The sequence below is a fragment of the Typha angustifolia genome, chromosome 13, assembly GCF_048772165.1.
Source record: "Typha angustifolia cultivar Huaian chromosome 13, ASM4877216v1, whole genome shotgun sequence".
Classification (NCBI taxonomy): Eukaryota; Viridiplantae; Streptophyta; class Magnoliopsida; order Poales; family Typhaceae; genus Typha; species Typha angustifolia.
In genome coordinates, this window is record NC_133251.1 from 13,452,236 (window position 1) to 13,478,370 (window position 26,135).

General features: G+C 35.3%; 1 protein-coding gene across 1 annotated transcript; it reads left to right on the forward strand.

The window, feature by feature from the left end:
- Positions 1-203: 203 nt before the first annotated feature.
- LOC140775142 (sodium/hydrogen exchanger 8) lies at positions 204-25,936 on the forward strand. Its single transcript, XM_073118405.1, has 23 exons — positions 204-558; positions 1,304-1,354; positions 1,461-1,552; positions 2,102-2,179; positions 2,249-2,406; positions 3,259-3,360; positions 3,436-3,553; positions 4,048-4,100; positions 4,183-4,248; positions 9,795-9,839; positions 11,586-11,641; positions 13,901-14,085; positions 15,916-15,969; positions 16,068-16,175; positions 18,730-18,961; positions 19,861-20,163; positions 20,690-20,787; positions 21,748-21,879; positions 21,970-22,188; positions 22,283-22,489; positions 22,631-22,895; positions 24,892-25,193; positions 25,289-25,936. The coding sequence occupies exons 1-23, from the start codon at positions 363-365 to the stop codon at positions 25,652-25,654; spliced, it is 3,486 nt and encodes a 1,161-aa protein (XP_072974506.1). The 5' UTR covers positions 204-362; the 3' UTR covers positions 25,655-25,936.
- The last annotated feature ends 199 nt before the right edge of the window (positions 25,937-26,135 follow it).

The window sequence follows — 26,135 nt, forward strand, 5'->3', positions numbered from 1 at the left end:
AACAAGTGAAGGATCGCCTGCATACACCAGTGCAGGAATCTGCTCATCGGTTACTTGGCTCTTCATGATTGGCTGTCACAAGATCCGATAGGTAAAAAAAGTTCACTGTTTCAGTAGCCGCTCAACGGATGCCACGTATTCCTTTGTGGGGGTAGATAAAGATGTGATAGATGGCAGTATTTATAAGGACTACAACCAGCTGGTTCAACCGCCTCTGTCTGCTCCCCTCCTCCGTCTCTCTCATTGCCCGGCGTACGCTATTTCGACACCTCCTCCCTCGCTGTTGTGCGCACGTACGGGGGATCCTCGACCTCCTTCATCCGTCGCTGCTCGGGCTCCGTCAACAAGCGGCAGCGGCAGGGATGGCGGCGGTGACGGATGCATCGCTCCCTGACAGCGGTATTATCGTGAATGAGACCGAGACGAAGCCGGAGGACGCGGTGATCTTCTTTGGGATCTCGCTGGTGCTCGGCATCGCCTCGCGCCAACTCCTCCGCGGCACGCGCGTCCCCTACACCGTCGCGCTGCTCGTCATCGGCGTGGCCCTCGGGTCCCTAGGTTTGTTTCCCCCCCCCGAACCCCGCATTCCGAATTCTTAGTTCAGGTTACCGAATCCGGTGATCTCGTTGATTGTTTAATGGACAAGTGACGAGTGGGTCTCGATCTTTGTGGGAGACATCCGATTGTGCCGTATCTTGATTCAGATCCTCTTTCTTGCTCCTGTTTTTTGGTCGCCTGATTTAGTGTCTCTAGCTTCTAATTCTGGTGGGCCATGCACACCTTTTTAGTAATAGTTCGTAAAAGTAATAAGGTATTGAAGAGCATGATGTGGAACATCACAAGCTCGTGTTTTCTTGCCAATAATTAGATGATTTACTTTCTTTCCTTTTCTGAAAATTATGAACTTGAGGTGTCAGGAGGTAGTATTATATGGATCAGTGGTATGAACAAATTTGCTTTTTTGTTGCTTTTTCTCTAACTTTGTTTCTTTTGATATCTGGGAAATTGTGTTTCCACATCACTTTGTGTTTCCACATCACTTCTTTAGAACTATTCGGTTTTCCGCAGCACTTCTTTAGAACTATTCGGTTATGTCTCCTTCTTCTGTACAAATTAAATGAGATTCAAATTAAACATTTTATTTCAAACTTAATTAGTTCATCATTCAGAAATTCCCTTTTTTTTCTCATTACAACAGGGTACTACTTTTTGTTCATTATTACTTACATCCTCGAAATTTACAATTCAATTTTTTGTTTTCTCTAAATGATTTCTGAACTTAAACAATCTGTACCAAGTTCAGAGTATGGGACAAAAGGCGGATTAGGCAGAATGGGAGCTGGCATTCGTCTTTGTAAGTCATGCAGATTTAGCGACTGAACAGCCTGTTGTCAGCTTTTATAATTGTTTTTTTTAATTTTTATGAATTAAATGAACTAATTGGTTGTGCTATTCTGCAGGGGCAAACATAAACCCTGATCTTCTTTTAGCTGTTTTTCTTCCGGCTCTTCTTTTTGAGAGCTCTTTTTCCATGGAAGTGCACCAAATAAAGGTATATTAACCTTATTCAGAAATGAAGCTTCAAATATCTCCTCCGTCTTAAGGTATCATCTAACCACTGGGCACTGTTATTGTATGCATTTAAAGGTTGAATTCATAAAGGAAGATGGGGAACTTTTAGGTCTATTTTGCTAGTAAGTATTAAATTTGTGTTTCTGTTAAGAAAAATATCAAACAGAACAAAACCCTTTTTGAAATTGCTTGATCCTTGAATTTATGGGCTAGAAAATGTTAATTCAAAAGGTCATCTCTTTGCTTTACTATCAGTATTCATAATAATTTCCTATGGTTGAGAATTTGCGATATATCTTACTTGATATTCTACTGAGATGATGGAATGTTAAATAACTTAAATTAATGCCCTTATATTTGAATCTTAAGTATCTGAGGCTACAAGATCGAGGAGTCTTTGTTGGAAGTGACTTGTTTTGTTGAAGTACTTTGTATATTTCTTTGACCATACATATGTACCTAGTACCTACATAAGTAAAGTAGTTTTACTGTTACTAGAGATGACAAGAATGGACTTTTGTCTATGTAGAGATGCTTCGCACAAATGCTGTTACTTGCTGGACCTGGTGTGCTAATATCGACATTTTGCCTTGGAACTTTATTAAAGGTATGTATTTAAAGCTGAATATTTAAAGAGGCTGCAGATTTGTAGAGATAATTGAGTTATGCATTATAGGTCACTTTTCCCTATAATTGGGATTGGAAAACATCACTGTTGCTTGGAGGGCTACTTAGTGCTACTGATCCTGTTGCTGTTGTGGCATTGTTAAAAGAGCTTGGAGCAAGTAAAAAGCTGAGTACAATTATTGAGGGGGAGTCATTAATGAATGATGGGTATGTTGTAGTTTACCTCTAATCATTCGTGACATTTTTTATAACAAGGCTTTATTGTACACCTTCCTAGCAAATAAATTAAATAGGAAGCTGGGTGACTTGGCAATTTAGAAGAAATCAGAACTTGGAAAAATATGAAACTTGTAAGAAAGAAACCAAGCAAGGTGTTAAGCTAGATTTAAGACATGATAATGTCTATTCCAAGTTGAGTATAGTGAATGAAATGATAGATATAAACTTGCTAAGATATATGATAATGTCTATTCTTTTCTCCTTCATTCCATCTGTTAATTAATTCTAGCAGTTCTACTGGTCTTTCAAATGCAATGAGATTTTCATCTCCGATCCAATTAGGGCTTGGTTAGAAATTAATAGTAAAGAGGGGGAAATTAGTTAATTACTATTAAATAGGGAAAATAGAAATACTTTATGCTATCTTACAGAGTTTGATTGTGTAGATACTTGATAATTTCAGTAGTTGATACTTGATTGATGCATACCTGAGCATTTGCTACTTCTAGATTTCGGGAATATGTTTGACTGCCTTCTCTTCCTTGCAATGAAAAAAACATCTTCGTCAGCCACATGATAATTTTTAAATTAGGTGGATTTCATAGTTGCAAACTCATATCTGTGGTTGACTTAAACAGCACACAGGATTGATTGTATTAAGATATGGTCACTACATCTGATTTATGAGTTATTTACTTTTATAATACTGATGTGCCTCTTTTTTTATTTTTTTTATTTATAAATAATCTACAAACACCAAGTAATTTTCGCTCAGGACATAAGAGAAAGCTTTCATTTTTCATATTCCTCATTTTAAGCTAAATTTCCTGCTTTTTACAGGACTGCTATTGTTGTCTATCAGTTGTTTTATAAAATGGTACTTGGTCGGAAATTCAATGTGGGAGAGATAATAGAGTTTATATCAGAAGTTTCACTTGGAGCGTATGTATCGATATCTTTTCTGTAAACGTGGGCCACCCTGATGAAGTGCTGCTAATGAGTACTTTTTGTGACCAGTGTAGGTGCGGGTCTAGCCTTTGGACTAGCATCAGTATTATGGTTGGGCTTTATATTCAATGACACAGTTATAGAGATTACACTTACTCTTGCTGTCAGCTACATCGCATTCTTCACTGTAAGATAAAAATTATCATGATGCTGCTACATTTTGCTTTACTATATAAGAAAACATTGTTCACTAGTACTCAGCGACATTTAATAGTGAATTTTAAAGATGTTCTCTCATGATCTTCATTATTTTAGTTTTCCGTAATGTATAAATGAGCATATATAGAGAGAGAGAGAGAGACTTATAAAAGATATTTGTACTTCTATGAAATTTTCTTTTTTAGATTTAGTTAGGAACTATGCATGACTGTATCTGAAAGTTGTGATTTAAGCTTGAGTACAAATACTATTTGTTTTTCAAACTGAAAATTCACATATCTTAGGATACATGTTTTTTATAGCCTTTTTCCTGGAAATTACCTGTTAATGAAAATATGTAGCTGCTTCCTGTTGGTTCCTTGTTTATTTCGACAATTGTGTACATAAAATTGTCATCTAATATTGAGTTTCTTCTGGATCTCATATTCACAAACTTCCTCACCTCCATCTTTTTCATGCCAGGCACAAAATGTAGCAGATATTTCTGGCGTGCTGACTGTTATGACTTTAGGAATGTAAGTAACACTGACCTTACAACTAGTTTGCATATTCTTAAATCTTATTATACATTTGCATAAATTTGTATTGCATGGACAGATTCTATGCAGCTGCAGCAAGAACAGCTTTTAAGGGTGATAGCCAACAAAGTTTACATCATTTTTGGTAAGTTTCTTATTGTGACAAAGCACAACTGCCTTTAAGGGGAGTAGTTTCAATCTTGTTTTGTAGAAAAAAGCATACACTGTAACTTCTGTCCTGCACATCTTTGCGCCCACGCACACTATATGGTCAGTAATAAGGGATTGATTCATGGTCATATCAACAGTTCCCCATGAAAACTGGGCAATTACCTTGTTACTTTCCACCAAGGAGCCTGTATGTTATTACGTTTAGTTGGAATATTGGATGGTTGTTATTCATTAACTTCATTAAAGTCTAATAACCATTATGTTTTGTTCAAGTTGTGTCCTCTTATTGTCCTTGTTCAATTTACTTCCATCAAGTTTAACCAGATGCCTGTTAGATACTTCTTCATTGCTTTATTCAATGTATGTGAAGGTTATCTGACAAATTCCGTGTTGTTAGTGTGACATCATTCTATCACTGCAATCCTGCACTGCTGGTCAGTTAAGATCCCATTTGTAGGATTGTATTTCACCTTTAAGCTTCTTGCCTGAGAAGGCGATAATTTTTAGGGGACACCACACCCTTGAGAAATGAGAGGATTTGGGGCATTTTGAGGGTTTCACGGGTTTGGCAACTTGTCAACTTGATGATCCACAGAAAAGAGGCTACTCATCATTGGTTCCTGGTCTCCACCGTCTATCACTGCATTGGACAGAAACTCTTGACGCAAGAGGAAGAGTGCTATTTTTTTAGAGTTTCTAGATTGAGAAGGACAATCGGGTGCAAGTTGTCTCTCCAATCTTCTTCAAAACCTCTTGCTCTGCCATCTTCCTCTCTCACATGCCCTCCCTTTCATTGTCATATTCCTCTCCCTCCCTATTCTTGGAAGCAGTGGACATACCTGCATCTCTGTCTCCCTCTCTCCATCTGCTTATCCCTTTCTCTCCCCTCTCTTGTCATGTGGACAGCAGTACTCTGCTCTATGCCGATAAGATGTTGGTAATTGTGCCTGTGACAGTAATTTGAACCTTGCCTGTAGAATCACTGTTTGCGGTAGAGAACTTACATTTGCTATTTGTCGTATCATGTAATGTGGAAGCAATGCATTCGTTGCAGCAAGTTGGTCTTGTAGCAAAATCCAAATCGTATCTTTGTATCATTCTTCTGTCCTTATTAATGCCACCATGTACTAGTTTATAACCCCCACTTTCTTCTCCTATATGACTATCCAAATCTGCACCTATATGAAATTTGTGTTACATTTTATGGTTGGGTTATCCAGTTTGAGGTGTTCAGAGGCTCGCCACTCTATATAATTAATCATTAATCCTTGTGTTTTTCCATTTTCACAATAGAGACCAGTGTTTTGCAACATTTTACTTGCTCCGTGTGGTTTACTACTTCAAACTCATAGGGAGTATTTCAAAAGCTTATTAACCACAAAGACTTGTATTGTATCTTACTATACCAGAGGGATCCCTATGATAAATATAAAACCACAATGAGCAATTCTATAAAGTTGCAGAGTAGTTAGATTTCTGTTATTAAAAGGAAACCACAACGAATAATTCTAAAAAGTTGCACATGGTACATACTGATTTAGTAATTTCCCTAATATGTGTGTGTGGATCAACTATTCTAAAAACTTAAGTTGTTAAAAAATAATAATTTTTATGTTTTATATTTTTAACTTATCATTTTCGAGCTAGAATATTTTGATAGGCCGAAGAAGTAAGGGTGTAAATAAGCCGAGCCTGAGCGAGCTGGCTCTAGTTCAGGTTTGCCTCGAAATTAATTTCAAGGCTACTAGCTCGACTCAAGCTCAGCTCAACTCAAGCTGAGTCAGATCAAGTCTGAGCTAAGCTCGAGCCTGAATTGAGCTTATTATCGAACCCTATTTAAACCAAGTCGGATCAAACCGTATCGAGCTGGAGGTGGTAGCTTGCCGAATGAGGAGAGGAGGCGGCGACGGCTTGTCAAAGGAGGTGGAGGCCGGAGGAGTAGGAGGAGGTTGATGGAAGAGGAAGATGATTTCTAATAGACATGATGGATGTTTGGAGGATGGATGCTTGGTATGAATATTCATGCGGTGCTTGAGTGGACTACACATTCTATGTGTGCGATGGGCATCCATGTAAATGTTGTGATGGGATGCATGAGGCCCACCCATATGCATGTCACGTTCATGGTGAAGCCATATATCTAGGCGAGTACATAATGATGATGAGTCGCATTGATACTGGTCTAGAGCATGATGTGATGGAGATCAAACTCCTGGATCTTAGTGCACCTCATCATCCTTCATCAAAGCTATTAATAATACAAATATTTACTTGTATAAGAAAAAAGACATGAATCTGCAAGAACTATGTATATAAATTATAGAGTATTCCCAAAAAGGAATTAATAGCATAGCCCATATGCAAAGGTGTAAATAAGCCTATTGAGCCGAGCCTGAGCGAGCCGTCTCTGGCTCAAGCTCGACTCGAAATTTAAATTGAGCCGCTCATTTATTTTGACACCCCTACCAAGAAGTGGATTTGATTTAAATTGTTGGAGGTTTTATATTTTAAATGATAGGTGGGTTTGGCAAAAATTGGACTTAGGACTTCTACTCTGATATCATTATAACTTATCGGCTACTCTAAAAACTTATCGGCTACTCTAAAAGCTTAAGCTTTTAGAGAATGATAACTTTATATTTTTATATTCTAACAATATGTAGATATATAGTATTATGATACTAGCATACTTATATAAAATTGTTATGTCTTGTCATTTAAGGCATTATAACTATTAATAACATATTTTGTATGTTAAAATTGTTATATCTTGTGGTTAATTTTCATGTCTATATTCTTGGTTTCAAGGATTATAGTGCCGAAGGCACGTGTCATGCCCACCCCTGATCGATGAGGCCACGCCTTTGACATACCCCTGCGTGCTATTGACACGACATATAGGGATGCGTCACTGGCGTGCCCTTAATACACCTTTTATATATTTCTTTTAGCATATTTAAAGATATTTTTGGTTTGAATATATGTGTTAAAGCCTACGTTGGAGCCTTTTATTCTTTGAATATTTTTTAAATGACCTATCTAATTAAACATGAGCAATAGTCAAGTAGAAACATTATTCAACATATAATTTGATGAATATATTCATTAATTGATAATAGTTTAATAATTAAAACTAATACATAGTTGTATATTAAATAATAGGGAGAATAAAAAAGTTCACTTGCCAACACAAAATTAACATGAGAATGTTGCATCAGGTACTATTCATAATCTTTCAAACTTATTCATTAATAGTATTGCTCGTTGTAATATCTCATATAATTTATATATATATATATATGAATTTTATAATTTTGGTATAACATGATATAGATATTGAATATGCACGGAAACGATCGACATCGGCACAAACACACCGTAGGAATATGCAAGTTGTGAATATAGAGGATAATAATGATCTTGTGCTTCTAGTGGGTGTGACTGATATGATAGTTATGTTGATCTCTAGTTGACATAGCATGCTCTTTCATGCTACTGGCACATATTGGCATGCCTTTGACATAACTCCAGTAATTTATAAGATATTTAGAGATGCTTTTGGTGTCTTTTGATGCGATCCGGGTCAGATCGGATCACATCATAAGGATATTGGGCTACTGGTACATATTGGCATGCCTTTGATATAACTCTAGTAATTTTTAAGGTATTTAGAGATGCTTTTGGTGTCTTTTGATGCAATCCGGGTCAGATCGGATCACATCATAAGGATATTGGGCTACTGACACATATTGGCATGCCTTTGATATAACTCTAGTAATTTTTAAGGTATTTAGAAATGCTTTTGGTGTCTTTTGATGCAATCCGGGTCAGATCGGATCACATCATAAGGACATTAGACTTGATGGATCGAGCCTATTTATCTTTTAATTGATTCATGCTTATGTAAGCCCTTAAGACAAGTCTAGTTAAGTCATATAAGCTACTAAAATAAGTTCAATTAAGTCATGTAAGCCTTTAAAATAAGTTTAATTAAGTCATGTAAGCCTTTAAAATAAGTTCAATTAAGTCATGTAAGCCTTTAAGACAAGTATTAGTTCGAGTCATATAAACCTTTAGGGCTAAGTCCGAGTATGACTCATTGTTCTGGGCTTTAATCATCCAAGTATACGAGCATTAAGAATTAATTGAGTTTAGTTATTTTTTATTATTGCATTTACTATTTTTATCGTAGCCGTTAGATCATTTTTATCTTTATAGGAATAGATCGTGATCGTAGAGTCTTTCCAAGCATCCAAACCCTAGCCACCACCTTCCTCCAGCCACCTACTATACGGCCGTCCACTATCCACCGACGATCGCCACAACGTCAGATATTTACGATTTTGCCCCGTTCTGACTTTGTTTCACTATGTTAATTATATCTTTTCATTCAGACATCTAATTGATGTGAAACCAGAGCCATTAGAACTCTATTTTGTGAGGCTACCACCATTTAAATTTTTATAATTTTCTTACGTCTGGATTGATCCAGATCTGGTCCGTAATATCTTCGACCACAATTTTTAGTTTTTAGTTTGGATTTATGTATTAAAGCATAGAGTCTTTTATCCTTGGATAACATTATAAATAATATATTTATTAATCAAGTAGTAACATGATTTAACACATAATATGATTGACTTCATTCATTAATTGAATATAGTTTAATAATTAAAACCAAAATTTAGTTGAACATTGTTAATCTAACATGATTCTATATCAATTTTGACTGAATTTGAAATTAATTTCGGATTTTTTGAAATTTATACATATTTTGGGGGCAATCTAATTATATGCTAAAATTTAGTTATAAATTATATAATTTGGGTTTAATTAAACTTATATGGAGTTCTAACATTTTCCGCTACTAATTTTGACTCAATTTAAAAGAATTTAACATATTAATTTTAGATTTTTTTTCACTTTGAGGAGAATTTCGTGGGAAAACAAAATTTCATAGATATAGCACCAAAATGGTAGGTTTTTGTAGAAAGACTACTACAAATATTAGGTATAGCAAAATTGAGTTAGATTTATTATTTGTACATCCCAAACTAGTTTCTAAAGTGCAAAAAAAATAAAATAAAAATGAAAATAAAAAATTCTTGCTAATCAGCATGGGTCGACATGCCTTGGCACGGCCTATGCCGAGTACCGTGCCTTCATCGGCACAACCAACCTTGCTTGTTTCCCTATATATGTCCATCTAACCAAGAAGTGTTACATTTTAAATTATTCTTTTGATAGAATAAATGGATTATAGATGTCAGGAGATATTGTAATATCAAGTGGACAAGTTGTGTATAAAATTTTATTTCAGTACATTGAAATAAGATATGGTCAAGATCCCACTGGTAGATATATTTGTGGTGGATTTTCTTTCTACATTGTGCATGTAAGATAAAATAAAATACACTGATATGAAATGATATATTTGAACTAAATTAGATGCAACAAACATTTCTTTATTGTGAAAATCAACTTCTGGAAACATGTTTCATCTTTTCCTTCTGTTTTCAGGGAAATGGTGGCCTACATTGCCAACACACTTATTTTTATTCTAAGGTACTTGCCAAGTTTTTTGGCCTCTCATAATAAAGTCATTGAAAAAATAATGCTTGGTGTCCATGCTTGGGTGCTCTTATTTCCTGTTCCATTTATGTACATATCTATATTCTGTTGTTCCAACTAGAGGTCTTGTACAATTTTTAGTAATGTCTGTTATGATATATGAGCTTAATCTTATTATCAAGTGGAAAGATTGGAGACAATTCTCGTTTGATACTTTCAAAATTTTATTTTAAGGATCCTTTAAAAGTTAGAAAAAAAATTTGTAAGCAGAAAACTGTATCAATGAAAAAATAAAATGGAATTCCTGAAACCTTTATGAATGACAGGTGAAGTTACAAGAAGCCAGAAACAACCATTTTTTTTTTTCAGCTCACAGGTTCTCACTTTAGATTTCCTCATTCCTTTCATCAACAATGAAGATTTATTTCTTGGTTCTGGGATTTTCCACCATTACTTGCAGGGAAAGACCCAGCATTTGACGATTTTCCCTTTCTTCATGTTTTCTCAAAACAAGTTCCACGAGATAAACTAGATTCCCAGCCATACTTCTAGCAGAAAAGCACAAAACCACTTGCATGTATCATGGATGAACAGCTGTTATCATGTGCCTCTCAATTTCACAATAATTTCTATTAAATTTATGAGCCAAAAAGTCGAGAGAATAGAAGAATTCCTGGTTCAATATTTTATCTAGCTGATTGCATGGAGTTTCATAGTTTACAGGGAGTTTATGTTAGGTGAATTAAGGAAGTCCACTGCATTGATGTTCAGTATTTCCAGAATACAAGTTACTTGTCATAAAACAGATGCCCATCAACCAGGACTTCCCATGTCAAGATTATTACCAAACCAGTTGGGAGAAACTATACGTAATTTGCATGCCTATCTGGTGTTATATTAAGTGGAAATGTCAGTCAGACACAGTAACATGGATTGTTCGTAGCTGTAAAGGAATTCAGTACTTGAAGACAACAGCTAGTGTAGATAGATGAAGTTGTTTTTCTTTATTTATCAAGTAAATGCGTCTTCTTGATGCTAAAATAAATAGAATTGATAAAATGAGGATAACTTTCAACTTTTCAAGTTTCCGGTGATCGAGTACATGCTGGAAAATTGAAGAGGCACTAATATATGCATGCTCTTGTGTTGTATCTGATTAAATCTCGAGCAATTTCTTTCTCTTTGTTAGTCTAAATTGTAGTCTTTTATTTTAGGATTGCTCTTAATTTACCTGGCTTAGAGTCTCCTATGATTAGGAAGCTTGACCTAGAAATGCTCTTCCTGGGGAACTCAGAAATTCTCCTAACAAGAAGAAACCTCATTAGGTTTTTAGCTTTATATCGTTACAAATGCTTGTGCATGACTGCATGTTTATTATCACCTTTTTACTACCAAGCTTTCTTTTGTCCTTTCTGTGTCCATGTTTTCATATAATTTTCACTAAATTTAATAAGAATGCCCTTAATAGTTAATAGTTACCATCTGACATTGAGGTTGAGATACTGAAAATATAATTGTTCATAGTAGAAAACCATCATTATAGGTAGTTAGCGAGTTCTTTTAATTTTTTCACCTACAAACATGCATATATTATTTGACTAAATATTTATATAAGGACCTTATGTGCTAACTGGTTTCAGATAGTTTTAAACAACAATGACAAGGTTACTTAAAGAGTCTTGTTTACATTGTTAAATAACTATGTAGTGCTCCTTTAACTTCCATTTTTTTTTTTGCTAGTGGGGTGGTCATTGCTGAAGGTGTACTGCGCAATGAAGATCACTTTGAGAAACATGGTATCCTTTTGCATCCTATAGGTCCCATATTGATTCTACAATGATTGCAGTCTTGCAGATCTAATACCTCCATTTTGTTTTTAACTTATGTGAAACTATGATTTACTATATCTTTCCCTCACCACAAAGGCACCAACATAGGTGATTTTGTGAAAATGAACTTGTTCTATAATATTGGGAAAACAGTATCTCAAATTGCTTATGTTCTTTTCAGTAATGGTATGCAAAGTTACAAACAGCAAAGTGACTGTTATTTTATGTTATTGCTCAGCTTAATCAATTTTCTGTCCATTTTTATACCTTTATAACATATTCCTTCTAATATTTAGCTAGGGCGATTTGCATGAAAAAGTCCCTTAATTATGGTATTGATAGTGTCGGACTCTTTAGTTCTGAAATGACAAATTTGGACTCTTTAACTCATTTAACCCTTATTGAAAGCATACATTTAGTTGCATACCTTAGCAAATTAAAAACATACATTCATATTCTTTGTGTATAATTTATATAGATAATATATGCCATTTTTTTACTAGATTTGGATGTACACCTAAGTAAAATTAAAAATGTACTTTTTGTATAGTTTTTACCAGTAGTTTTAGCCTTTTAGGACACAGCAATTTTTTTTGTTAGGGCTAAATGAATGAAAGAGGTTCTTACTTACTATTCTAAAACTAAAGAGCCCAAAATTACCAATACCATAATTAATGAGCTTTTTCATGCAAATTGCCCGTTTAGTTGGTCAGACTTACCTTTGGGGCTTGATATGATGACTGAGATGCTTTCTCCGGGATAAGGGCATCTTCTTGTCAGATCAGTAATGTGTCATTCTTCTCACTGACTATAAATATTTGGAATTAGTTTGCAACTCAAGAAAGCTAGATCATCACTAGTTGAGCAATCAATTTTGTTCAGATTGCATCGCCATTATCACTTCCTGCTTTCTCTTTTTTGGGTTATTCCAACTTTCAAAGAACATTGTCCTAGGACCACTAAAGGATGACCTACAGGACCTGGGCAAGCCTTCAAGTGAAGAAAGTTGTAGCTACTTTCTTTTTTGGAAAGGCTGTTTTATCACTATTCATTTGAAGGATAGAACAACTTCCTTGACTTCTAAAGCATCTACAGGAGGAGAAACTAATTCTGTTTCTGAAGTAGAGGCCTAGAGAGTTCCTAAGGAAATTTGGGAACTAATTCTCAATGTGTTTTAGGTGCTGAGAGGATTTTGTTGTTGATCCTAACAAGTCAAAATTGCAAATTTGCAATGAACATGACAATGCAACAAAAATCATGTGTAGTAATTAATTGCCAATGCAATCAGTTCTGCATGAAACAATATGCAGCAGATTAACAGGACCTAAGAATATCCAGGAAGAATATAAAATGGGAAGTGGAGATGCAGAGAAAATTAAATTGTTAATGTCAAGGGGAAGAGAATAAAGCAATGATGGCACGTGCCAACCCATGTCAACTGTGCTGGTCTGCTTGGATGTGTGCCAAATCAGCACGGCCTTATGCTGCGGATATTTTTTTTTATATTTTAAAAACTAATTTGCAGTGTTAGCTTGGTGTTGTTTGCGAAGCATGGGCTGTAGGAAAATAGGAACCATGGATTTTGATGTTAGTAGCCAATTGCCCATTGGGCGGGACTCTGGTAACTCGATGATCCACCCCAAAGCTCACATGATAGAGCTATTATTTGTAAGCGTCTTTTTATATAAATATAATATTTTGATGCTAGATTTATGACAAATACTCTTTCAAATGTAGGAATCAAAGAAAATTTTAGATTTCTCTCAAAGTTGAAATAAAAAATGAAATTAGTATGCCCAATAGGCTGATTTTTCTGGAGGCTGAAAATATAGTAGCCCAATAGGCTCATATGGGACTGAATTGAACAATGGGTTGTGAACAAGCAGTGGGGAGCCAAGATTTTGGTCTAGAGCGAGCAACTACTTGGAAAGTTAAATTATATTAGTAAGAAAAAAAACTTTGATCCAATATTTAAGAAAACTTTCTATATTAAAAGGAAAAAGTAAGAAAAACAAATAATTTTTTGAGTAAGGGCATGTATTAACAAATATAATATAATATAATTAATAACTGTCAAAATGTATTAACAATGCCTGCAATTTATGAGTTTGAAATACTTTCAGATGTATGGTTGGCAATCTATTATTTTTGTTAGTGACCAACATAGTATGGATTATATCCAATTGCACTCTTGAGATTCTGTCAATTGTTCTCTTGATATTTCAGGCACTTCTTGGGGCTATCTCATTTTACTATATCTCTTTGTTCAAATATCCCGGACCCTGGTTGTTGGCGTGTTATATCCATTTTTGCGTTACTTCGGTTATGGTCTGGATTGGAAAGAAGCAATTATTCTTGTATGGTCAGGATTGCGGGGGGCTGTGGCTTTGGCACTAGCACTAACTGTTAAAGTAAGTTGTTATTCTTTTACTTCTATTTCTCTTTTCATGTATTTCTTTCTCTTATTTTACTCCTCAGATACACTTTTGTTTAATTATAGATATGAGTTTGCCTATAGCATACCTGGCAAAAGAAGTCATCTCATTTTTTCTCTTATGAAGATTGCCACAGATAAGAATTGCATTTCCTTGGTAGTACTGTATGATTTTTACCCAGGACCTACCTTTAACTCTCATCCAACAGGAACCACTTCTGTTTCACTGGTTGCATCTGGATTTCTTGTCTATTAGAATTGGAATTTCAACATTTCAAACTCATACAGTTGCGCATTGTGGATGCATGAGGGATGTGGAGTTTTCTGGCTTGGGTTGTAAAAATTTATGTGGATGTAACCTGCTCATCATAAATACTTAAAAAGGATATAATTGCATTGTTTACTAGCACTTGACGAGTTTTTATGTGCATTTTTATGTTTCATGGTGGTGGGCCTGGTGGTGTTTCTCACAAGAAATAATGCAAGTCTTTGTATTTATCTAACAGTGCAACTCATAGGAGTAAACCATATGTCAGCTGGAAATAAGAGGATTATACTCCAGCAACAAAATGTGTAGTTTTCCCTTTATGTCCTTTAGCATAGGAAGTTACATATCATGATTCTATATAAAATAGTAAAGGCAAGAATAAAGAAAGGTATGATCAAACCAAGGATGGCCGTGTTGATCCGAGAAACCTACGTGCCAGTTTCCGTGCCAATCTAGAGCATTTTTTTTAATTTCCTATTTCTATCAATCATCATTAAATAAAGTCTTTAATTCTCTTTGTTATTCTATGTTCAACTAAATATAAATTTTAATTATTGAACTATTATCAATTAATATTATATGTGGAATGCTATTATGTGTTGAATAATATTTATATTTGATTATTATTTTATCTTTAATAAAATATGTTATTTATAAAAATAATCTAAATATAAAATACTATGTGATAGGTTTTAATACATATATTTAAAGCAAAAAACTAAAGATGATATGCTGAAGATCCAAAAATTTCTTTTAAGTATCTTAAATTTATTATTAGAAATATATTAAATGTGTGCCAAAGGCGTGCTGCGTTGATGGTGGCATGACACGGCATATGCCACTGGCATGACCATCGTTGGACCAAAACTTGTTGTCTCCCGAAATGTGTCCCTTATGTTGAGAACTTGATGTCTCCCAAAAATGGGTGGGAATGAGATACATATTCTCCCCCATAAAAACTCCTTGCGTTGAGGGTATCACTTCATAGTTAGTATCACTAAGTTGACTTCATGAACTGAAACGCTATACCCTCCTCTCACATTGTATTGGGAATTGGAATAGTTAAGGCTAGAGGTGAAGAGTTCTATGACTTCAAATGATTCCTTTTGCTTCATAGTTTATCTACTAATTAATATCTTCTACAATCTGAAATAGACTAATAGAGTGCTATTCCGATTTGTCTCCAATCTCATATTCTCATTCTTTAGTAACTATTTGGTTTGCCATCCATCGTGATTCGGGAAGATAGCTCTGATCTACTTAAGATGAATGTATTTATAAATATGCTTACAATTGCATGTTATCCTTGTTTTCCATGCTCAACAAACCCCCGATCTGCAAACCACAACCTATCTCTGATTATTATAGTTTGGTTTCTTTATGAACTTAATATGCTTTAAAATTTTCAAGTCACTTGAAAAATGATGTCTCTTTTTCTTTGCTATAAATGGTACAATGTATACCTGCCACTAAAATTGCATTTTCCTTGTGCTTCTTGTCTTAGTCTTGACCAAATATTTTCTTCTGTTATCTTATTAGCGTGCCAGTGATAGTGCAGATCAATCATATCTTAAGCCAGAAGTAGGAACCCTGGTATGTATTTACACAATTTTTTAGTGAAATTATAAGGTACTTAACTACTCATGTTGTTACAGTATCCTAAAATATGACAATCTCCTTTATATCTACAGTTTGTATTTTTCACGGGCGGGATTGTGTTCCTGACGCTGATAGTGAATGGGTCAACAACTCAGCTATTCTTGCGTCTTTTGGGAATGGATAAACTGTCAGCATCAAAGGTTAAGTTTTCTTAATTATCATCCTTTGCATGTTATTGTTCAGGGATGCAAAGCTCTTTCTAATTTTTTGGTATATTTGAAGCTTTTTGTCTTTGAATTGGTTGTATGGAATCCTCAGTTAATTGATCTTGTTTGTGTAACTTTTTAATGAACCAAAAAGGAAAAAACTGAGCATGTAAGGTTGAAAACTCTGGTCGTAAAGAATTTCAACTATTTGAGGCTGATCTTGTTTTAGATTTTAGGTAACAGAGAGAACTGAATCCATATTAGAAGCACATATAACTGAAGGCAGGGTCTAGGATCAGTATCCAGTAATTGGCTACCCAAGTTTATCAAGTTATTTTGAATCAACACCTAATAGTTGGTGCTATCAAGAGAAAGATATGATATACAATCTTCCCAAGGCCAAATGTTTTTACATACATATATTGCTTCTTGTAATACATCGCTCGCATTTGCTTAGGATAAAGTCACAAAACACAACAGTTTTTTAGCATCATCTGACCATGGTTTGAAGTTTCAGCTGAAATCAGTCCATTTTGGCCGAGATGGATCGACTTCAGTGGTTTCAGTCTCTGCTTACGGTGGTTTCGTCATTTTCGGCCTAAACTGTCAAAAGTGGCTAAGATGAACTCTAGCAAACATAGGAGCATATTATTTGTGGGAGATCTTTGCTAAAAATGGTACTTAAGAGTACCAAACAACACCAGAAGCAACAACATGTAGTATTTGCGTACTATACTTGAAAAATCTATTTAGTTCAAGGGGTATTTTTTAGAGCTAAACAAGTATAAATTTTTTGAATTTCTATTATTTCTTTTTGAAATGCTTTGTGACTGCTATTTTTCTAAATTTAATATTCTTTTTTATTATATTGAACATGATGGAAAATGAAGCTGCCAAAAACAGATGGGAAATAGCCGAAACTTGTCAAAACTGTGAATTTTTTGTTTTTTTTTCACGGTGATCGAAAGCAAAATTTTAAACCTTGTATATATCTCACTTTTGAGCTCTCTGGTTGGTTTAACCTACCGTCCTTATAGTTTTACTCCAACGAGACATTGCGCACAAAAATTTTCATGTTACATTTTCTTTCTGTAAAGTAATTATGAAAAATCAGTTTAAGAACCCACCTAATAGCCTGTCACAGATCCTCATTACTGAGACAAGTTTTCTTCTCGTGCGTTGTAAATCCCTCTCTAATGTCCTTAGACTCTCAGTGACAGTCATGTATGTCAACACTACTACTGAAGTTCAGCATGTTGATCTATGCAGCTTCACCATTAGATGACTATTTTCTATGCTAAGCTGTAAACATTATCGTCTTTATGCGGATTCTTAGTTTTTGTTTCATACTCTTAATTGCATATGGCATAGCAAGTTGCTTGTCATTGAGATCCTTTACCTCCACAGTCCAGCATCATTCCTTTTATTCTTTAAGGTTGTCAACTGATATGATTCTTAAGTGTCAAATTCAATGGCATGATAATTTTTCTTTTCTTTTTTCTGGATTAGCTATGACCTTAGATCATGCCACTTTTGATATTTGTATCTGTGCTGCCATTCCTATTTGGTACAAATCTTATCTTTTTAGCAAGCCTTATTACTACTGACATCCCTTTTATATTATTTTCCTTGCTGAGCTGATTAATTCCAAGGTATTTTAGGTTGTAGCTTTGGGTCTTAATTTTTCACTCATTCGTTGGAATCTATGTTTCTAAAACTGTTCAACTAACTTTGTTGTTGTTCCTTTCTACGCCCTCAACATCTTATTGATTGAAGGACCTGCAATATTATCTTTACGGTATCTTTGTCTACTAATTAGTAAAAGAGCATGACCTGGTGCACAAGACTCCAGTCCCACCAATGTAGGTTCTGAGAAGGGGCTTGTATAAGTAGTCTTACCACCATTATAGGAGAAGAGGTTATTTTAGTGTGTCAGAACTTGTGATATCAATTAGCAAATCTTTTCTTATAATTTTTAATCTATGTAATGTTGCTATCTAACATATATGAGTGACAAGCTAATGTTTTCTCCTAACTAGGAAGTCCACCTTGGTCACTTCTTATCTCTTAAAAGTAAAGTTTGATGGTTCTCTAATTTAAGAGATTGACTTACTAAGTAAACTGTTAGAACTGTAATAATTGCTTGAAGCTGTCAGCATGACCTAGGAATATCCATTTCTTAAGCTCTATCATCTTTTTCCCCGCATGTGTGCACACAGACGTACTTCACTACCGTACTTTACTAGTGCACCAATCTAACATGAATCCTCATTTTGTTTTTTTCTTTTTATCCTGAAAAAGTCAATCGCACTTGTCATACTTGTTGAACTCTGTGTTGCCGTCCTCCTTATCTGACCCTCTTTCTTACCATCGAACTTTGAAGTTTGAACTTCTTTTACTTGTACTTTGTCCTTTTTTCATGTTTACAAGGAAAGTAGGAAACAGAAACTACCTTTGCAATCATAATTTGTACTATCTAAATTAACTAGTCTGGTTCTGTTTACCTGTTATATTTGACTTTACAAATTTTATCTGACTACTATTGCAGATACGTATATTGGAGTATACAAGGTATGAAATGTTAAATAAGGCACTAGAAGCTTTTGGCGATCTTGGTGATGATGAAGAACTAGGACCTGCTGATTGGCCTACCGTGAAGAGATATATAACGTGCTTAAATAATTTGGATGAAGAACAAGTGCATCCTCATAATGTTTCTGAAAGCGATCACCATCTGCACAGTATGAACCTAAGAGATATCCGAGTACGTCTTTTGAATGGTAAGCTATTTGAGTGAATCACGACCATTTTATTGTAGCAGTTGTAATGATAGCTTGTATCCTTTCTTTTCCTGAACTATCAATAGTTGGAGAATAGAACTCTAAAATGCAATCTCTAGAATCTTTTGACAGAGCAAAGGTTAATAATATTTTCACAAGGACAGAAGTTTTAATTCAGAGAAGATGTGCAAATATTTGGAAAAATATCACACTGATTCTGTAACAGGAATTAACAATGAACTAATAAGAGTATTAGATAATTTTTTCAATTAGCTGGTGAAGAACCCTAGAGAAACTTCTTCAAAAGGAGATAGTTGATGATACATCCACCAGTAATCTAATAGTAACGGAGAGTTTAAAGAGAAATAATTTAGATATGGTTTTTGTAGTTGTTGATTCAACAACTCAATAACCACCTATTGAGCTGCTATGCCTCCTAATGGAAGCCCATGATTTTATTTTGTCCTCTTCTATGATTCTATCAACTATTTTTCTCTTCAAACTCACCCCTTTTGTTCTTTTGTCATGCTATGTGATAATTCACCAACTACTCTAAATACATATACGTTAGTGAATATTAGTTTTTATATTTATATTCTAAATCTCTCTTTTGCTCTGAGCTTGAGACATTTTGATAGATCCAAGAAGTAAAATTGACTTAAATGGGTGAATATTTTATATTTTAAATGACAGATGAGTTTGATAGAATTTGAACTCAGTACCTCTACTTTGATACCATGATAATTCACCAACTATTACTTAAGCTGTTAGAAAAGAGAGTTTTTATATTTATATTTTAACACTATATTAATTACTATTTTAACCGTGTGAATGATACAATATTCTTAGGTATCAGATACAACTTAATTACATTAAAGTTTAAGAAACTTGGACCACAGGTGTGCAGGCTGCATACTGGGGAATGCTTGAAGAGGGAAGGATAACTCAGACTACTGCAATTATTTTAATGAGCTCTGTTGATGAGGCTATGGATGTTATATCAAGTGAACCATTATGTGATTGGAAGAGCTTACAGTCAAACGTCTATTTTCCAACCTATTATAGGTTTCTTCAGATGAGCAGGTTGCCTCGAAGGCTTGTTACATATTTTACGGTGGAGAGATTGGAGTCAGCATGTTCTATATGTGCCTCATTTCTTCGTGCTCACAGAATAGCACGGAGGCAACTTCATGATTTTATTGGTAAAATTATACCACTATACAAGTTTTTATGGTATTATATGTCAGCTATATATTGTTTTTTAAAACCTCACAAGCCCAATGAAAATGTTCTGAAGTCATTATTTTCTGATATTTACTGCATTCAATGTACAATTGAGATAGCTTCCTCTATAAATAGACCTACTGGCATATTTTCCTAGCTTGACAAGATTACTGTCTGTTCCCTGTAGTTCAATAATTGGACACTACCATCTTCAGATTTTTCTGTGCATGTTTCCTCCATGCAGCTATCTCAAGAGGATGTCAAACTAAAAGGATGGCAAAGTAAAGTTGCCACATTGGCACTTTGTCTATTATGGTTGAGAAGATCGACAATAGAAACCTAATATAATTAGTCTTGTAAAACAATAGTTTCAAATAATTGACCACACAAACTGTTAAAACCGTAAATCAACTAGTTTCTCCTTTTCTTCAATTTACCACCATATTATTCTCTTCCTTCCATCTTGAAAAGATAAATTGCTCTCTGTTTACTTCTCCTTGCTAGGTGATAGTGAAATTGCGAGAACTGTCATTGATGAAAGTAATACAGAGGGAGAGGAAGCTAGGAAGTTCTTGGAAGATGTCCGTGTTACATTCCCTCAGGTCTCTAACTTCTCTTATGCAGTATATGATCATTGACAATATCCATGCTTATTGATGTGTTAATTTCATGCTCTGTTCCAGCCTTTTGTTTATAACTTCTTTAACATGGTGTGATTCCAATTTCATATTCCATCTGTTCCATTATGGTAGCTTCCTGGAAGATACATTTGTATTTGAGCTGCCTCTGAAGTATATTTAAAATAACATAGCTAAGTTCGTAAATTTCATTATTTCATGTTCAATGTGCTGTTGTTTTGGCTAGATAAAATAATTACTTCATATAATTCATTGGGAGAGTATTTTTGGTGTTTTATCTTCAACCATGTTCTTTTATATTCAAGGATGGGAGTTTTGGCCTATCATGAGTCGTATCGGCTGAAACAACCCAATATGGGTTTGTTTAAATATTTGGGTTAGATCCAAAATGAATCTGACCTAGGGGACATCAGATATAGATGTCCTTAACTGTCTTCTTTTCAGGTTTTTTTAGTTCTCTCTCTCTCACCACTCTACTCCCACCCCTTAGAGCTCCTCCAACGATTCTGCACTCTAATAAACTCGGATAGTATTTTTTTCTCTTCTGTTTATTATTATTTTTTTTCATTTCTCTTCTCTCTCTCTTTAACTCCCCAATTTTCTCCTTCTCTTATTACTGCAGAACAACAATGAAGAGATAGATCTCTTCATCTCACTTCTGATAATTTATAAGTATAGTAATTTATCAGATCCAACTCAGAATTTATTATGGTTTTGAGTGAGTATTTTTTTATAGGTTTTATATGTGAATAATTTTTATTTTTATTTTATTTTTTGTCACTTTTTTTAAGTTTATTAGATATTTTCCTGTATTTTAAATTAATTTTTAGAATTTTAGTCTAATATCGGGTGGCTGATATAGCCAATATGTTATAGTTTGTCAACTGTATCATGGTTTTGCACCTGTACTTCAAATATTTCCAGGTCCTTCGTGTTGTGAAGACTCGACAAGTGACGTACTCAATATTGAAACATCTGAGTGACTATGTGCAAAATCTTGAGAAAGTTGGATTACTAGAAGAGAAGGAAATGTTTCATCTTGATGATGCTGTGCAGGTAACTGATTTTTTGATGATTGTCTTCAGTATATGTCCTACTACTGTTAGTCTTTCAGTATGGAAAATAATGTACTGTATCACACTGCAGACTGACTTAAAGAGGCTTCTAAGAAACCCCCCATTGGTAAAAATGCCAAAAATAAGTGATCTTTTGAGGTCTCATCCTATGCTGGGAGCATTGCCTGCTGCTATGCGCGAGCCCCTCGAAACTTCTACCAAAGAAACAATGAAGCTACGTGGCGTTACACTGTACAAGGAGGGTTCCAAGCCAAATGGAATATGGCTTATATCACTCGGAGCAGTAAAGGTTAATTTCCATGGGAAATCATTTTTCTCTTACATGCTGGTGTTGTTTGTTTGATGTAACCATGCAGTAACCAATATCTTTTATTCTACTATAGTGGGCAAGTAAGAGTCTGAGTAGCAAGCATTCGTTGCATCCTGTTTTTTCACATGGAAGCACCTTGGGCCTTTATGAAGTGCTGACTGGAAAGCCTTATATTTGTGACATGATAACAGACTCTGTGGTTCACTGTTTCTTTATTGAGACTGAAAAGATACAGTCGCTACTTAGATCAGACTCTGCTATTGAAGATTTTCTTTGGCAGGTATAAATTTTCATTTTCTTTTGTTCCCCTTACATATATTTCATTTGTTAAATCCTATCATGAGAAAGATGCAGAGCATGCATGAGAATTCCTTTCACGATAGTGATTTTCTTCTTGCAATTTTGCACTTCTATTTTGCAGGAAAGTGCTATAGTCATAGCCAGACTCTTACTTCCCCAAATATTAGAAAAAATGGCAATGCATGAATTGAGAGTTCTTGTTGCTGAAAGATCAACAATGAATATTTATATAAGAGGCGAAGCCGTAGAAATAAGACAAAATACTGTTGGCATTTTATTAGAAGGTTTTGTAAGGACCCAAGAAGAGCAGCAAAATTTGATCACATCTCCGGGAGTACTGTTGCCATCACATACTGATTTAAGCTTCTTTGGTCTCGAATCATCGGGTGAGTAAACATTCTCTTATATTTAGGATTATCTTATGATGTCAGAAGTTGCATTCATGTTACATCACTCACCCAGATTATAGAATAATGAAGATTGAGCAGTATGGTTTTGTGGGATATTTATAGTGCTCGAGATCTTAAAGCATTTTAATAATGTTTAAATTTTGACAATCCATAACAATTCACAATCATGTTGAAAAGAAAGGAATAGGTGAGAAACTAAAATAACTTTTATATGACAATGAGTGTCCTTGTAATGTGTCAGAGGAAAATCATACTTGTTCCTGTAGATTCTTTGTCCTAATGAGAATGAGTAGACTTTTCTTTTGATTAGAAAGTTAAACTACTTTCTTGATTGCAATTTAGGCTCATGCAAGTAACAGCAACATGTGAGAAAGATGACTTCTCATTTAGGAATCTGCCTTTGTATCCTGGGCACAGTTACGCCCAAGAGCCAAATGTATGTTGACCGCATAAATGATATGATAACGAGTCTTACTTTAATATCATATATCTTTATAGGACTGACTATCAGTAAATATTATAATATATCTCTCTGAAGTTCTAAGAGAAATCTGAGCCATGTCTACATTTTATATTGTATTTCAAAGATTGGATACTAAAAGAAGTATCCAACATTTACACATAATGCACTTGATACTTCAACAAAGTTCTTTATATTGGTACCTGCCATGCCGATGACAAGTAGAGGGAGAGAGGGAAGGCGGGAGGAAGCTGCGGCATAGAAAGGAGCCAAATCATAACCCAACTAGGTGTTCTGCCCTGCAGAGGGAGAATGATGTTCCACTGCGAAGGAACCAAAGGGGCATGCCTACCATCCACCACCTTGTACCTTGTAGCATAGCTGGCAGTATGGTATGTGCCATACGGCATAGCAGTCCATGCAACGAATATCATACTTTAAATGGAGTATAATTATATGTGCTTCATAGTGATTAAGAAATCTTTCTAGATTGTTAATTTAGAAGTCCTTGGCATGAGCTCTATAATACTACTGGATTAGGGAAAGGTGGAGCTCTACAACTGTATCACTAAAAATTTTTGAGCTTAGAGAGTAATCTATTTATGTATTTATAACACTCACAAGGCATATTGGGAGATGGAAGCATGAACCTGAAGTTTCAAGTCATAAAGTCTCTCCATTCTTTCCCAGAGTGGAAGATTAGTCATGGGCTCATGGCTTCTTTATAGATGGCCATATTTCCACCAATGTTAGTGCAGAAGAGGTTCATTGACCCCTCTCCTTCGCTGCAAGAAAACAAAGAAAAACCTCTTCAAATATTTAGAGTAGCAGAACCTCTTCCTTGGCAATAATTGAACGTTAAAGAAAAGATAAGGAGTCGATCTTCCATTAGTTGTGGATAGAGGTGGAAGAAATTTCTTGTCCCTTTTATGCCTATTGATTGGTAAGTCGCGCTTTTGTGGAGGGGAGCATCATTATATGTCAAAAACCTTGGCCTTATTATGACTGGAGAGAGGATCTCGCCCAGTAGGAGTTTGATCATGCCAGGTTGTGAACCCAAGTCCCTAACCTTTTATACAAGTTATATGGCCAGTAGGTTGTAGACCTTGAATATTATTCCTTCAGATTGACTTTGTTTGTCCCAATCAAAACTGTCCTTTGCTGTTGGCAGAGACCACAAGAACTCTTTTTGATGATTCTGGTTACATGTTTCCGTATGTTATCAGTCATCCCGTCCTTAACCTTGTCCGACTGTCCTAGTCTATCTTATCCTCTATTGAAGTTGGTGGATTCTAGGAAATCTGAATTCACGTTTAGCAAGGGTCTCACTTTGAGCTAGTTCTGTGATCTCTTCTACTAAGAAGACACTCTGCTGTATGTTTAGCCATATAACAGGTATCTTGTTGCAAACAGCATGAAGTACAACTTTACACTTTCCTGAGAAGCCAGAATCTCTCATCTGGAGAATGTAACTTATTTTATTGTCTCAACCTGCTTTCTACTTCATTTCAGCTGTCAACAACACAGACTTCTGTCATGCTGGTTCCTGGTATCAGGTTGAAACAAGAGCCCGGGTGATCTTTTTTGACATGGAAAAAATTGAGGCAGACGGTGCTCTTCAAAAGAGGTCCATGTCAAGGGTCTCACAGACCGTTGAACTACTCCGCGCCCAAAGTAAAGAGCATGTGGGCTTGCTTAGCTGGCCGGAAAGCTTTTATAGAGCAAGAGGGCACCATCAGAGTCTCATTGAAACTGACAAGCAGCCAACTAGCTTTTCAACCAGAGCCTTGGAATTGAGCATCTACGGGAGCATGGTTAGTTAGGATTAATCTACTTGTAGTTGCTGCTGGTATGAATGTCTCCACTTACATGCATTTCTTCTCTTTTGTGTGATAATCTCCAAACACAGCTGCATGACATGCACGGCCGCCGCAGACACCATAGACAGAACTTTCAAACTAATCGAGCTGATCATAGCTTATCCTACCCTAGAGTTCCGTCGAGAACAAGAAATCCACGTCCTCTGCTCTCTGTCCAGTCCGAAGGTGGCGGCACAAAAGGGAAGCTAGATTCAATGCGTTCTGCCAAAGTTTCAGTTCCTCCATTGCCAGTCAGAAGAACAAATGAGAAAGCTCCCGAGGACAATTCAAGTGATGAGTCTGGAGGTGAAGAAGTTATTGTCAGAATCGATTCCCCAAGTACTCTCAACTTTCATCACTCATCAGGAGGGATATTTTCTCCACGGAGGGACAAGAATGGGGCATCCGATATTTAGCATCCCATTATAATCGACTCCCTAAGGAGGAGAAAGGCTGGGGCACCCAATCTGCAATCATCCTGTTAGTCTTGTTTATAGCTGGAAAATAAAGATTGAGATCTAAACTGTTATCCTTTGTATTTACTGTCATATCTTTGATGATTAAATCACTTTTTGTAGCACTTAGATAATGTAATATTTTGGAAAGCAGAAGGCATGTGTATCGGTCAATTTGTTTTGCTGCCATCTTTCAACAAATGCGCAGCACCAATGAAGATTAAATAAATAGTTGATTTTATACTTCCAAGGTGTTTTTCTGACTATATTGCCGGTACCATAAAGATTCTTAAACAGCCATATTGTATATGATTGAGTTGTCATAGGTTCTTCCTCGTGTTTTCCTGTCGGAGTCAAATGAGATCTTTAATGATAGCATATAGGGATCCTCAGAATATTATTCTAAGTGTAAAGTCTGGTGATGCTTAATTTAATAATTTTG